This window comes from Camponotus floridanus, unplaced genomic scaffold, assembly GCF_003227725.1.
Source record: "Camponotus floridanus strain SB8 unplaced genomic scaffold, Cflo_v7.5 scaffold19, whole genome shotgun sequence".
Lineage (NCBI taxonomy): Eukaryota > Metazoa > Arthropoda > Insecta > Hymenoptera > Formicidae > Camponotus > Camponotus floridanus.
This window is the reverse complement of record NW_020229314.1, coordinates 2,149,816-2,165,568: the sequence shown is the minus strand read 5'-3', so window position 1 is coordinate 2,165,568 and position 15,753 is coordinate 2,149,816. Positions and strand designations below refer to the sequence as shown.

General features: G+C 28.4%; 1 protein-coding gene across 13 annotated transcripts in view; it reads left to right on the top strand.

The window, feature by feature from the left end:
• Positions 1-15,753, top strand: part of LOC105248174 (TLD domain-containing protein 2) — a 124,019-nt gene that overhangs the window by 104,191 nt on the left and 4,075 nt on the right. For 10 of the 13 annotated variants that reach the window (XM_011252889.3, XM_011252864.3, XM_020026439.2 and 7 more), the window contains 2 exons: positions 742-828; positions 15,425-15,706. In XM_011252889.3, the coding sequence (XP_011251191.1) occupies positions 742-828; positions 15,425-15,706 (369 nt within the window). Of the gene's footprint in view, positions 1-741; positions 829-3,427; positions 3,928-15,424; positions 15,707-15,753 lie in introns of those variants that run through there. The other 3 variants (XM_011252847.3, XM_011252829.3, XM_020026451.2) reach the window with 2 other exon arrangements.

The window sequence follows — 15,753 nt, the reverse complement described above, 5'->3', positions numbered from 1 at the left end:
AGATTTGGTCATTCTTTTAGATCCTTTTTAGATAACACTAGATAGAGTTTGTTATGAAGTCGTTTAATTGAAGATTAAGAATTCTGGATTTTAGTCTGTGATAAATGAATATATAATAGACAAATGTACATAGTAGATTTTTATTATCTTTTTGAATTTTGATATAGTTTATATAAGTCTATTATATAAATTATTGCTGAAGTTATTAATTAGAAATTTAAGTTGTGTTTCTCATATAACAAAAATATATGTAATGTGAAGAATTTTGGAGCTACCGCAAAAATTTTGCCAGCTTTCATCGAAAATTTTTACAGAAAAATTAATTTCAAGTTCAATATAAAATGTATTATATATCATTCATTATGATCTTTGCAATATTGCATAATTTTTATTGAAGAAAAGAAGTTGTTATTCTCGATATCTTTTTTTAAAAGCGCAATGTTTCGTTTTCTTGCAACTTTTACAACACCATTCGTATTTATTTTTTTAATAACTCGATCCTCGTGTCGACCGGCTATCACATATCGCGCTGAGACACGCCAAATATTTCGCGGAATTATGAGTCACCGTTAACGATAACATCAAAGTTCGCTCGATGTTGGTCGCGATTGTCGTCGGCGCGTTGAAATGCGCGGATTCTATCGATATTCGACGCGAGGATCGCCCGAGGCCCGTTAAACCTCGACGATATCGCGATCGAGAACATCTGCTAAAGACGGCCGATTGTTGGTTGGCCGACAGTTGATCAAGGCCCCCTACGTAAAGCTGTACAGCATCCTGAAGACTTCGAGCACATCGGCCGATTCCGAGCAGATCCAGGATTCGGAGGTATCGATTATCCCTACCTCCTGCCCGGTGATCGATATCTATCATAGGCACCCTAATTGCTCGATGTTGAACAATGCACCTTTTTAGATAACATTGCCGCACCCTAGACCCTTGTTAGAACTCTCGGGTGCACCTGACGCGTTGTCACGCGATGTTGCGACCGTGTCTACCGTTTTGTGTTTTTCTTTTTCCTTTTCCCCCTTTTTTTTTAGCCGCTTTACTCGCTTCGATGGTTCGTACATCAGTGCAGCATTCGATCACGATTTACGTACATTAGTTGTCACGAAAAGAAAATTGCTTATAGAGAGTTCCTTAAAATCTTTTTTATTCACATTCTCAATAACGTGGGAACACTGATAAATGGATAATATGAGAGAAACTTTCTCCTCTTTAATAACAATTTCTAAAGTGTTATATAACGATTAATTCGGTTGAGCCTTATTCGAGATAGATTTGTTTTACGATTCTTATATAATAAATCTCGCACACCACTGTCGAAAATAGATTGCATGCATCTGTCCCCCTTCTCGATGTAGAATACACTCGACTAGAATCTAGATGAATGTGCAGCATGCACTCATTCGATACTCTCTACTCGCGCATGCACATAATATTTTATCGCATTGTTATTACCGTTTCTCTTTTCTTCTCTCTCTGTTTCTCTCACCATACGTTCCAGTGTTTCCTTTTACTACTTCTCGTGAGCTCCTATCACGACTTGATTAAATATTCGCAGAACGTACTTTCCATATTTAGTCGATTCTCACGACCAGCAGGATTTCATGCAAATCGATGTCGCGTCAAAGATAATGAGAATTATCGATTCAAGGCGAGATGGTAATTCTAATAGACATCAACATTGCATTGTTGATATATATGTCTGGACTCGAAGCGGAAAACTTTGTTAGCATAAGAAGTGGAAAGCGCGTTTCTATTCTCTTAAAGAAGATATATCCGGATAATAGGACTTGATTCTCTCTCTGCTGTGTATCACACATTAAAAGGCCATCAATATTAATATTTCCTTATGGAACGATCTATGACGAATATTGCGAGTACTCGTGTACGCGAAAGAATAAAGTTTGGTACGTATTTGTGGGACGTATACCTTGTGAAATATAATAATATAAACCAACTTGTGTTGCAGGAGTCATACTCTATGAACTGTTCCGACGCTTGCATAATGTTACGATGCATTATTGATGAGAATTGACACAGTCGGTGTAAATTGACACAGATGTAGTAGATATAATATTTCTTGGGAGAATATTTCCACTTACTTGTTATTTATGGCATACAGAACACACGCTTTTTTTTAATTTTAAAAGTTGATGAAAAATTTAATCGCGTCCTGACGTATTACAGATGATGAAATTAAACGGAGAAAATATCTAATTTTTGGTTATTATTTATATCGCATTTTGCGAAAAAGATAAATAAAAGAAATTAATAAATGCTTAATTTTTAGTACAAAATAAAGTAAATAATTACATTTTCTCCTGCGTTCACAAATACCTCGGGATGAAAGCAATTTGTCAACCAAAAAAAGATATGATGTATACCGATCATAATCATATATCGATTTCAGATAACAAAGTTCTTGGGATTTATTATAAAAGTATGAAGTCGCAAGAATAAATAATGGAAATTGCGTCAGAACATGCAATATTAATGTGAAACTAGTTTTTAAATGCAGCAGAAAATACAAATATATTAAAAATAATTCAGATTTGATAAAAATATTAAAACGTAATGCAAAAAATCTATAAATATCCTCAAAATACTTTTTAAAAAATGACAAAATGACGTGTTATTCTATTGATGTAATTGAAGCGAATAATCTATATATTCGCAATTGGAAAAGTTCTGCCGTCATATACTTTGCGATCCGATGATTTAAAAATAAAATACGTGCTTTCGTTTATTTTTAGATGTCTCGCGCGGTGTTCATCGTTCAAAGCACAGTATAATTCACCACTTAAAAATCTGACTCAGCTCAAATTTCGCTTAACTATTATTATTATGTACAAGATCTACATAATATATTATGTACAAAACTTTTCATATGCTTAAAAAAATCATTAATTTTGAATATCAAATAATTCAAAATGAATAATGATTATATGCTAAGTTATCCTCAAAATTAAAGGAAACAGTCGGAAAAAATTTCATCCAGTTAAATAAATTAAAAAAAGAAAGCTGAATAATTTATATACGTTTTAACAAAATAAATACAATAACTTCATAATTTCAAATAAAAAAAGATATGATTGACTGATTTTTATTGATAAGGACGATCAACTCTAACTTTGAATTTTTTTTTCTTCTAAAAAATTAAAGTTTCTAAGCGAAAGTTTCATGAGTGATATTTTCCAAAATGACATTTTTCTATACTATTCTATACTAGATAGAAATTTCCACTTTGCTGAATAGATTTATGGATACGAAAGGTTTAGAACGGGGCTAGGAGCACGTGCTGCGCAATCAAGAATGCGCAATCGTCAGAGAAGCCTCTGCCCAAGAATATGCGTCGCTCTTTTTCTCCTCCCTCTCCTCTCGCTCTTCGTCGCTTATATGAATGTATTAGATTTACTTCGAAAGCTCCAGTCTGGCTGTAGTCCTCGCAAAGTAAAGCTCGTGTTTGTCACATAAAAGTCGTATAAAAAGTATACGTAAATAATATCGGTTGAGAACGGTAATCATGTTAAGTAATTTAACGCAATTTTGATTAACACTTTATTGATTAACAAAAATCGATCAAGAAGTTAAAGAGTCAGTAGTAGAGACGCTTGCAATGGTAATTTTTTAAAGAATTGTGATTATATATACGAGAGTGAAAAAATTACTTCTTCTTGTGACTCGCTCGTGTGTGTCGCATTTTTCGCTTCTTCGGAGGAGTTTACAATTCGAGTGTTAAAACATAATGTAAACAAATTTCACGGTCTTCCATTTTGTAAACGAAAAAAAGAAAGGACAGCGAAAAAAAGTGCGTCAATCCGTGACTTTCAGTGCTAATCAAAGATAGCGAAGATGCCGAAGTCAAAAATGCCAAATCCGATCTCCAAGATTATCAAGAGACTCTTGAAAAAGCAAACGAAGGTAAAGGTCAGAGTTGAAATCAGTATAACCGTGCTTTTTAATCGCGCTCACTTCTTTATACCGAGCGAATGTGTCTGATTATGGAATTGTCAGGAATGCAGTTTAGAGTTACGTAACATGTAAACATGTTTCTCTTTGGAAGTCTGGCCATATCGAAATATCTAATTTACATTGACCTGTACAAGGTAAAATCACAACTTGAGATCTAAATTGTTGGCGCCTAAGATTTCCAAATTGTAATTTTCTATCATATTTATTGAAATGAAAAATCATCCTACGATAATCATGTGCGATATGAATCGAATTATTGCCAAAAAGAAGAAAGATATATATATATATATATATATATATATATATATATTAATGAACAGTGAGTATATATATATATACTCACTGTTCATTAATATTGTTATATATATATTATATATATATATATATATATATATATATATATATATACTCACTGTTCATTAATATTTAACTATTAAGTATATATTAATATATATTAGTACTTAATAGTTAAATTTATTAATTAATAGTTAAATGTATTAATTTATTTATATTATTGATATATTTGCAAATGTTCTTCATTTAAAATAAAATTTATCAAAATAAACAAATGTTTATTTATGATATTCTGTTTGCTCGCATAATGTTTACGCTAGAAATAAAAAACAATTTATGAATGCATATTCACGTGCATTTATTTACGATCTATTTCACATAATTTATACACTAATAGTTTGAAAAAGCAACTATATATATTTATACAAGGTGTGTATTTATAACTGATCTTTAGTTGACTCTATACAAACTCACCTTTCACCAAACCTAAAGAGTTACTGCGAAATGTACCGATTAGAATTAGCATCTACTTAAGCATCTATTCGCAATTGTGATAAATCAGATAATATATATTTATCAATATAATGACTTTATATTTTAAATAGATAAACAGAACTTAGAAAATTTTTCAAAGAGAAAAGGAAAAATGTGTAGAAAAGATTTAAGAAGTTTTCTAAATTTTTTGTGAAATCGGTTTTTTAAATAGACTATAGAAGAATTTGAACGGATTTTGAAAAAAAAATTTATCTACAGTAAATAAATTTCAATTGTGAAAGCGAGAAAAAGAAAGAGAGAGAGAGAGAGAGAGAGAGAGAGAGAGAGAGAGAGAAATATAATAAATGTGTTAAATGTATTAAATGTTAAAATGCATATAATAAATATGTTAAAATTGATGTTAAAGGTGTAGGAAAGATCTGATTATCAAATTTGATAGATAGTATTATTTAAATATGCAGAGATATTTTTATTGTGTAAAACAACAATAAAATAAATAATTCTTCAATTTTTATTACCCAATATTATTTTTTTCAATTTTAGACAGATGGGAATATATAAAATATAATTTTGAAAAAAGTGCCTGTTCTTGTGCTTATTATTTTAAAAGCTATTTAAGCCGAAAAGAAAAGAGATATTTTGATACAAGAAAAAAAAGAAAATCTTTATAAATATAAGAAATATTCATTGTTCATTTTTTTTCTACATAATCTCTATTATTCTATGCATTTGATCTGACGTTTACCATTTGTGAATTCTGTCTTGGAAAAGAAATTTTAATCTGTCGTAAAGTCTCTATGCTGCCTCAACGATTTTTTCACTCAAATAAACTTTCCATTTCATCAATTGTGTGATACGATTCTTTAGAATCAAATTTCGAGCTATCTAAATTCGACATTTTTGAAATTGAAGACCTCTCTCATACACACAAATATATTTTTTTAAGACCTTCGAATTATTCATAAATAAAGAAATTTCGAGCATCTTTTACTACTTGCTACATTTAGCAAACAATCAGGTATCATTCGTAAAAATCCCATTTATTCCTTATATTCAAACCATTTATTTCTCTTTTGGTGCGAGTAAATAATGCATTTTCTTTAAAACATTGAATAATTCACAAAAGAGAAAGCTAACATTTGAAAGTTACAATAAGCGTATACTAAGATTTCGAATTTGTTTCCTTGTAGTAAAAAAAATTGATTTATTGAATAAAAAAACAAAAAAATTCCTTGACTGTTTTTATAGTATTTTGTAAAATTTTTCTTGAATTGTATCATAACAATTTGTTCGTGAAACTATTCCTAGGTTATAAACTTCATATAAAATCTAAAGTTTATTTTTTATTTGATCATTGATGCAATTAAATTGATGACCAAATTTTTGACAAGACGATACACAAAAGCACATCTAAATAAATAATTTGTACAGCGTTAAAGGAATGAATCTTCGTTATCATCGTATTACCGTTGAAAACAAACTGTATTACTGGTTTATCTGCGATAAGCTTAATCTCGAAATTTTTTGGACGAAGATTATATGCGTATAAATCACAAATAACATTATTGCTTATATCGTAAAAGCTGGTTTTTCGTGCAAAATTTATTCCGACATTTTAGTCTTTTTCTTGTTGCACATGAATGACAGATTAATGCAGAAGTGAATAATAAATTTTATAATAGTATTTAACTTATTTCTCATATACTAAAAGTCGATTTTTTTTTAATTGCTATCTTAACAAATGTATTAGAACATACAAATTTATTTAATATTATTAAAATTAACAATGCATATTCTATTATTATTGTTGTTGTTATATCTATTGTTAAATGTAATTTGGGAATCAATAATTGCGAAAAAAAATCATTTTAATCAAATTGTCGAAACAATCCAACAAAACTACTTATTCTAATTAACTAAATTGATTAATCTTTTTTAAATGTATAATTCTATCTATAATATAGACGGAAAAAGTTAATTACAATCTTGAATTAATGTTAATTATGTCGGTTTTTTATGTTGCTTCAAAATATTTGAAAGTAGGACGATTTGTACATATGTGTACTTTATTCTACATTAGCTTAATTAATAGCTCGTAAACTGGACTTTCATTCGATATGATATGACAATCACTCATCATATAAACATTAAGCACTACTTTTATAAGAACCCTTTATGTAAACTGAAAATATTTATTTTTGTATTTTTATTTAACTTCTCTTTTTAAAACTTCTCTTTTTTAATGGTTCTTGATATGCGTTTTCTATATTGTAGACAATTGCATATGATACTTTCTCTTTTCACATTTAAACATATGTCTATTATTTTAGGTATACTATATTATTGTGTTTAAAATTTACTGAAATTACTTTTGTAAATTGTCATGAATATTTATGAGATAATTTTTTGATATTTTATATCTTTAATTTAATGAAATTACATATATTACACTTATTTTACATAAAAAAAGAATCCAAGTTATATATTTTTTTTCTTAGAATATATCGGAAGGGAGAAGTATTGGAAGATTTAATTAAAATTGTGAATTTTTACATATTTAATAATGTAGATAATATTTAATTATTTTTTTTAACGATTCTATGAACCATTACTTATATTTTTCTTCATGCAATAATAACGCGATTACTATTTTTTTCATCAAAAATAATCATATAAACATTAGTTTATATAGTCATATAGATGTTGTGATTTAAACATTCTATTCATTTATGGCTGCACAAACTTTTAAGAAACACAAATTTTATATTTTTGTTTTCATAAAAAAATCTATATCTTTTTTTATTTATGAGTATAAAGCAAAAAAATAAAACCTAATACTTCTCTTAACATATACAAAGCTATAGAAGAGATTATACGATGCAATTGTGTTTGATTTAGAAAAATAAAATGACGTAAGCTATATAATTAAATCTCATAATAGCTGCGTTCTGTTTAGGAATGTCGCGGCATTATAAAAACAGTACATTCAGCGTGAAACGGCATTCGGGTGCTGTCATTCAATAATTTTCATAGCAGACTCATTAACTTTCATATTTATTTTCCGTCCGTTATCTCGGCATTGTAAAAGGAAACCGACAGACATTTTCACACCGTGCGATTGTCAATAACGATCGCAGTCACCCTTCGCAATCTTTTGATAGCCATTTCCCGATCGCCTTGAATAACTAATATTCGCGACTGGTTTTTATTGCCTTTTACGAACTTTCCATGTGTATTATCATCAAATTTTTATAAAGAATTATTTCAAATCGTCAAATAGCACAATTTGTTCGTAAAATACGTCATGTATTTTATGATAATTGCACGAAGAAGAAGAAATCTTTATTGCGATTATATATCATAGCTTAAATAATTTTATGATAATGAAATATTTAAATATATATAAAGTTATGTGAATGACGAGTCATAATTTATATTTAAGTATGCAATTATTACATTTTGCAAAATTATGTCATTTAACAGATAAATAAAAATAATAAAATTTTATATACATATATATATATATATATATATATATATATATATAATGCATTTAACCGTTTTGACATACATTTCCATATATATGTCATTAAAATATTGGACTTACATAATATTAAGTAATATTGTGCGAAATTATGTAATTATATAATTTTGCTCAACTGTACTTATGACATAAACGTCCGCTGTACCCACGCATTATATTCCGTGATGACACTCCTCTCTTACTCGAACTGCCGGAAAATTTCGATTAGCGTATTGCGTTGGTAGCAGGTTCGCAATTGAAATCAATTTGTAGGCTCGCCCATAACAAATGATCTATATTTTGTAATTGTTCCGTAGATAATTGTTCACTAGATTCCGTTTCCGCTTCGCCTTGATCTTAATTAAAATACAGTTAAAAAACTATTAAATACACATAAATCAGTCAGATTTCTTCTCCTGTAATAATAAATAACAAAGAATACATAATATATTATACTGAAATCTTCATCAACAGATACGAAAATTGACATTTAATGTTTTTTCTCATCTCTGATTGATGGCGGCTTGTCTCGCCTGGTACAGAGCGAATTATGCATAAAATTAACATATGTAAACATTGTCGGACACAATTATGTTCGTATCATAATAATCGAAGTGAATATATAGTTACGATACACTCGAACGATCATTTTAATCTACCTTAAGTTAACATTTATTCTTTTTAATCGCAGAAAATCTTCATCGAAAGATAAAAGAATATACGAGACAAGCGATCACATATATTATATATTGCTAGGATATTTATAATTATCTATTAATGTAATGTGTTCTCTTTTGGGAATCACTAATCTAGATTTAATAGTGTTTCGACATCGATAAGACAATATCAAACTTATATTTAAGTTTTTATTTTTGTTTATTTTTATTAAATTAATAGAAGCTCTTCATTTACTACTTCCTTTTGACAAAATTCATTTAACACTTACATGAAACATTGCCAAATAATAATTAAATCATGAAATATGCACTATCATTCCATTGTATTATATTTTATTTTATTTATAATTTATATTAATATTGATTTTTTATAAAAATATTACTATTATATATCAAAAATATTATTATATGTATCTATATCATTAAATTAACTGGAAACCTGACATATAAATATTTATAATTTTATATTATGATAATATATAGTATAATATATAACAATATATATATATATATATATATATATATATATATATAACAATAATATCACATATTTATAATATATAACAAGAATATTTTTATTTAAGAGAGATAAAAGAGAAAACAATTCTCGAAAAATAAATGATCTTGTGTCCTTGCATAAAAAAAGAAAGAAAATTATCTGAAATTTGTAAGATAAATACACGGAAATTCATATCGGAAACCTCATAAACATACGGAAGTTGATTATTACGAGTGTTATTAAAACGCCGGCGTCATTAAAAGCGTTTTTGGCAAATCGAATGGCATCGTCAGCGTTTCTCTTTTTCTACTTTTGGTTTGTTAGTCGCATCAAGACGGCTGATCGAAGGACAATCGTACGTGAGAATAATGTATTCGAGGTCGACGCGGACATTCGATGGGAATTTATGTGTACTTGGCATTAAATAAGAAGAAGGGAGAGACGGGTTCGAATGAAAGGTTTTTGCAAAATTCTCGTACAATGAAAGAAATTGAATCCGATCTTATTTAGTCTCAATCGATTCGTCCTGTCGGTCGCACAAGAGCTTCACGAGCTTATTCGCGTGTGTGATTTTCTGATGAACGACGAAAATAATAACAGAAATAGTACAGAATCATAAATAAAATTGCGTATATAGAATTTTATATGAAAACGAAAACGTGACTTCTACGCGAATCTTCTCTTTCCCGAGATATTATTTCAATTTTTTAAAAGTTTTTTTCGTAAAAAATCCTACATCATCAATTTCAGTGCGTTTAATATCAAAACAGAGCGTGTTTTGTAACGTTATACTGGTTTGAAATTATTAGTAAACATTGAGTACATATATTTTATCGACAATATTCAAGTTCAAGGCTTAGTGATAAACTATTTAGTGAAAACACATATCTAAACTTTATTACATCGATCATGACTGTAGATCCATGTCCTATTCTCAATTATGTTTTTCAACATACATCAAGAATGCTTACGGTGAGCATATAATTCTTAATAATTATATGTTAATTCGTCTTTTATTTATAATTTTATAGTAGAAAATATTTGCATTATGATATATATGTAAAGAAAGTAATACTCTCTTTTTCTCTTTTTGCACAATGTTGAAACATAGGAAAATATATTAAAACAATGTGATGCATATTTTTTTAAGCCTTGATTATTTAGAATTCATCAGCTTTAGACATTATTTATAAAATCGATTGCATCGATATTTATTGAAAGATTTGATGATTCATCGTATAATGATAATATAAATTATGATAATATAAATCATCGTATAATGATAATATAAATTATTGTTTTTTGATTATAGCAAGATGTGCTGCAATAAAATTAATTTGTTATCGTGATTTTTTTGTTATAGATTAGATTTTGTTATAGATTAGATTATATAAAATTAATGTGATTAACTTCACAATTTAACATTAACTTTATTATTCGATCTCGATCAAATCAACTGTGACCAGCTGATTCGAAAGAGATTTATATCGTGTGACCTTCTTTAAAATCTACACATTTGGATTTTCCTTCAAGCTAAAAGCGCTCGTTGTGAACGTACAATCATTCTCATAAGTCTGTAAATTTAGTTAGATACTATTCTTTTTTTTAGCAAGTAATTTACAACGAAATACATTAGAAACAAGATATACATTTACGTAAATTTTCTTATAACTGCAGTATATCGAAATTAATATATTATTATTTTTGCAAAGAAAATTATTTTTATTTTTAAGATGTTGACTTTTGCAGTTATTAAAATCTAATCACAGTTAATTTACTTTACTAATAGGTTTTCTATGATTGTTAAACTGTCGAAGGAATGTTCTTCTGTGTTCTATTTTGATATTTGACTTATTAGCTCTTAAAAGAGAATTCTTGTCAGAAGATGATCCTATAACTTTTTTCGTATAAGCATATAGAAAATTCTGCCTTTTATCATATGCAATATATTGTTTATAAAATTGTTTTTCTCTTTATTGAAGAGAGTATTGAAGAGTGTGTGTCTTTAATGAAGAGTAAAGAAAATAAGAATAAAAAAATATTTGTTTATTGAATTTTTATTAATAGAATTCTATATACATATATATGAAATATAAAACATTTTCTTTATAAAATAAAATTGTTATTTAAAGGACTTGATAAATTTTCCTTCTCAGATGTTATTGATTAGTCCTAATATTAAATGATCCCCTATATAAATATATCTAACATCTAATTTTTATAATGAAAAAATTTAACTCTTAACCCATTTAAGATATTGCTAAAAGTAATATGATTTTAAGACATCCTATATATATGTTTTTAGAAGATTCTTTTAATATATTTTATGATGAGAGAGATCTTTCACAAAGATCGATGAAAACTTCTCGGATTTTCAAACACGTGTCGTTATATTGCTCGACATAATCGCAAAGACGAGTATTAATCGCGAAACGTTAATTGATACTATATACTATGGATTTGTATGTAAAATAAGAACACGCGATCTTATCATTTTGTTTGTTCATATTCGTCTTAAGAATTTAAGTAGTAATATGCAGTAGTATAGATTACAAAAACAAACAGATTATTTTCTCATTTGAAAAAACCAGTTTTATATTTTTATATATAAGACATTTTGATATTGATTGAACTTGCAATTTGTTGGATTGTCTGATTATCGATACGATTGTTTCTATCCCTCTAACATTATTTTTAAAACCCAAAATATTTTAATATTCATTGTTTAGAGCAAGAAAAGTATTATCATATTAGTTCACGATATGATTAAATATATCACAAACTGAGAAAGTCATTATGTGTAATATAAAAACTCAACCATTAATTTTCCCATAAAGTACGACATATCTTCTCGTGATATTTCATACGAATAACAGTTCAGAAATTGTTTGTGACGAGATACAATCCTGTTCTCCCGGTTAATTTATTAGAAAATTGATAAATATACAAGCTGTTTGCGCAGAACATCTGGGAATGTATCACTATCAAATTAATGCAACACGTTCGATAAAGTAATCAATAATTGTTAAAAAATTTCCTAGCATGAATAAAGAACGATCGAGAGGCAATCATACTTTTATATCTGTCGAAAGAGACGAATGTCAAAAGCACGATAGGCATCTTACGATACAATCTTTGCGTATAAATAAATCACTTGGCTTCTCTTCTCGCATGCGCGCAGAAACATATAGAAATAGCATAAGGTTCGAGATTTCGTGTCTCTTTCTTTTTCTTCGACAGACCGAGGGGGAAGTGATTTATTTAATTTTATTAACTTGCATCTACATATTTGTAGAGATTTTTAAATTTAATTTTGCATAAGATTCTTAAAAATTAGAATAACATCATTTGGTAAAGTTAAAGCAGCTTGATTAATAATAAATAGAGATTGAAATTCTTCCACGATGAGTTCAAAGGTTATCGGAATCGTTTTTTTCCATCTCTTTTTTTACGAAGAACAAGTTTGCTTGATAATAGTTGATAATGTTGACAAATACCGTCTTTCTTGCACATGATTTTTCAGTTTATAGATAATATACAATGAAAATGATAAGAGAGACAATTCATAATAATAAGAATAATATCATCTGATATTATTCTTATTACGTCCATGATATAAATTTGATATTAATTTATCATGGCACGATCCGTATTGTTTTGTAACATGAATGAATATATCGAATGAATAAAAAGTGGTCAATTTATTTTTTATTTGACATCATTCGGATCTTTGAAAATGCAATATTCGATTAAAATGTTAGAGTTAATAACAAAAGTTTGCAATTTATTTTGAAATCTGTCTTAAGCTAAACAAAACTCGGATACATGCAACTTTATTACAGCAAAATTAAAATAATAAATTAAATAATAAATTAAATAAATTTCGAAAGTTACATTGATTGAGAATGGAATTAAACAGGAGGAAAATTTTCTTCATAAATAACGTAAATCTGAGAATAATATGCGAGCACGATAGATTTTTCATCCAAGTATGAAGACGTGTAAGGATACATTTATATATTTCTCTTTTAATCATTTATAAAGTACTCTTTGAACATTATTGAATGTAAACAATAATCGACCATTAAATCATTCACATATCTTTCACATGTCTCTGCATCTTCAAGCTATATTGGGCAATATAAAATATAGTTATCAGAAGCACGCATATTTTGCAATAACACACACAATATCATATCGAGAATTATCAAATTATGCCAATTTCATAAGAATTGCAATGCAATGATAAAATAAAATATAAGAGACAGTAGTAAAATACGTATAAAATTGTTATCGAATTTATCTTCTATATTCTTCTGGTCAAATTTACAAATATATTCAGATTGATAATGGGAGTGTCGATAATTCAACGTATGATAGCATCATGTATTACATATGCGCAGAGGTGTTTGTCCGCATCAATTGCATTCTTATCTTACGATGCATAGAATCTTTCGCGATTTCGTATTAATTATAATGAAGAGGATGATTGTGAAATTGATCATAACTTTTATCGTATTCTTAAAAGTTTTTTCTTGATTGATTGTATTGTTATTTATATGTATATATTATCATTTTTAATTTATCTTTATTAAAATAAAATTTTTTAGAGCGATTTTTTAGAGAGATAAAAAGTATGTGTCATAATATTGGAAATATTGACGTGTGACATCATGTTCCGATATAAAGTCAATCAAAATAATTGAGACAATATAAAATTAGACAACAATGAAGATCATCGAATAAATATTTGTATTATAATTTTGGAATAATTATTTAATTCAATTATATATTTTAGTTTATCTGTAATTTTTTAATAATTTAGAGTGATAAGTCTCTAAGTTTGTTTTCACATTCGCGATTACTCTATTTTAATTCTTATTATAATATCTTTACAGATTTTTTTATCTATTAACAATCTACTTTCGTGTACGTTTTAGTCGATTTTCGGATTCAGTATCTGATTTCGGCATAGAAATGGAATTCAATCGCTACATGATACGATTTACCACAAGGCCGTCCATGGTAATGATGCTTCTATGGTTCTCGGGTTCTTCAATCGAATTTCTCGTATCGATGTACCGCGAGGAATTTGCATTCTCTCTCGCGCGTGTATCGCATAATCGTGCAAAATCACCCTGTGACAGTCGATGAACAAAAGTAATTCAATATCGGCACACATTTCACACGATGCGGTCTCCCACGTTAGTAATTACCCAGCAATTCACTTGAATAAACGTGACACCTACTGCGATTACGTGAGATCATGTTAACAAAGTACAACACGACACACACTTGGATGTGCCCTAAATGTGCTTAGATGCTAGCTGAACTGAGGAGGTCAGAAGCAGAAGGGATGTTAGAATAATTATTTTTCGATAGTATATAATTTTTTTCATATTTATAAGAAATAAAAAATTAAAATTTTTCAAAATTTTAAATCGAACAAAATAATAATGTATAGTTAAAGCAATATTTTATTATTTAATGGATATACATTGTTATATTATTGTAAGAAACAGTGGCTTATCAATTGTACTCTCAGTTAGAGATCGCAATATCATATTATTTCATTGTTATAATTAACCGTTATGCCAATTATAACAATTTATTTTACGTTCCTCATGATTTTCAGAAAACATAAAGTATTTTATTATTGTATACACATATATTGAACAATAGAGTAAAGTAAACATTATGTGTTATTACAATTTTTATTTCTATTCGATTTATTAGGAGAGTTTTCCATTTCACACATATCTCTTCAACGATATTTATATAGATGACAGAACACAAAGCTGAGCACAGTTCCGTTTCTATCATGATCATTTTAGAATCGTCATTGGTAGAGAAAATTTTGAGCTTTTTACCTCCTCGATTAGAATTAGCGATTAGTACACGTATCATTGTTGAAAATTGTATTCGGAGATATGTTACTAACATGATCAATTTTCGTAGGTACTGTCTATGAGCGAAGAAGTGAGGCGAGTCCTCTACGCGAATAGTGCCATCTCCCTGGACAATGACATCATCGTGCCCGATCTCATTGGCACGACAGAAATACTCAGTGACGAGCATAGGGAACAGCTCTGTCGTCATCTACCCGCGAGGGCGGAAGGTTATCAATGGACTCTCGTCTTCAGCACCAGCCAGCACGGCTTCAGCCTCAACAGCATGTATCGAAAAATGGCAAAGATCGAGAGTCCGATTCTGTTAGTTATCGAGGACACCGAGGGCAACGTGAGTCTCTTATTTATTAATTGAAATTATAGAAATGAGAGAAGAGG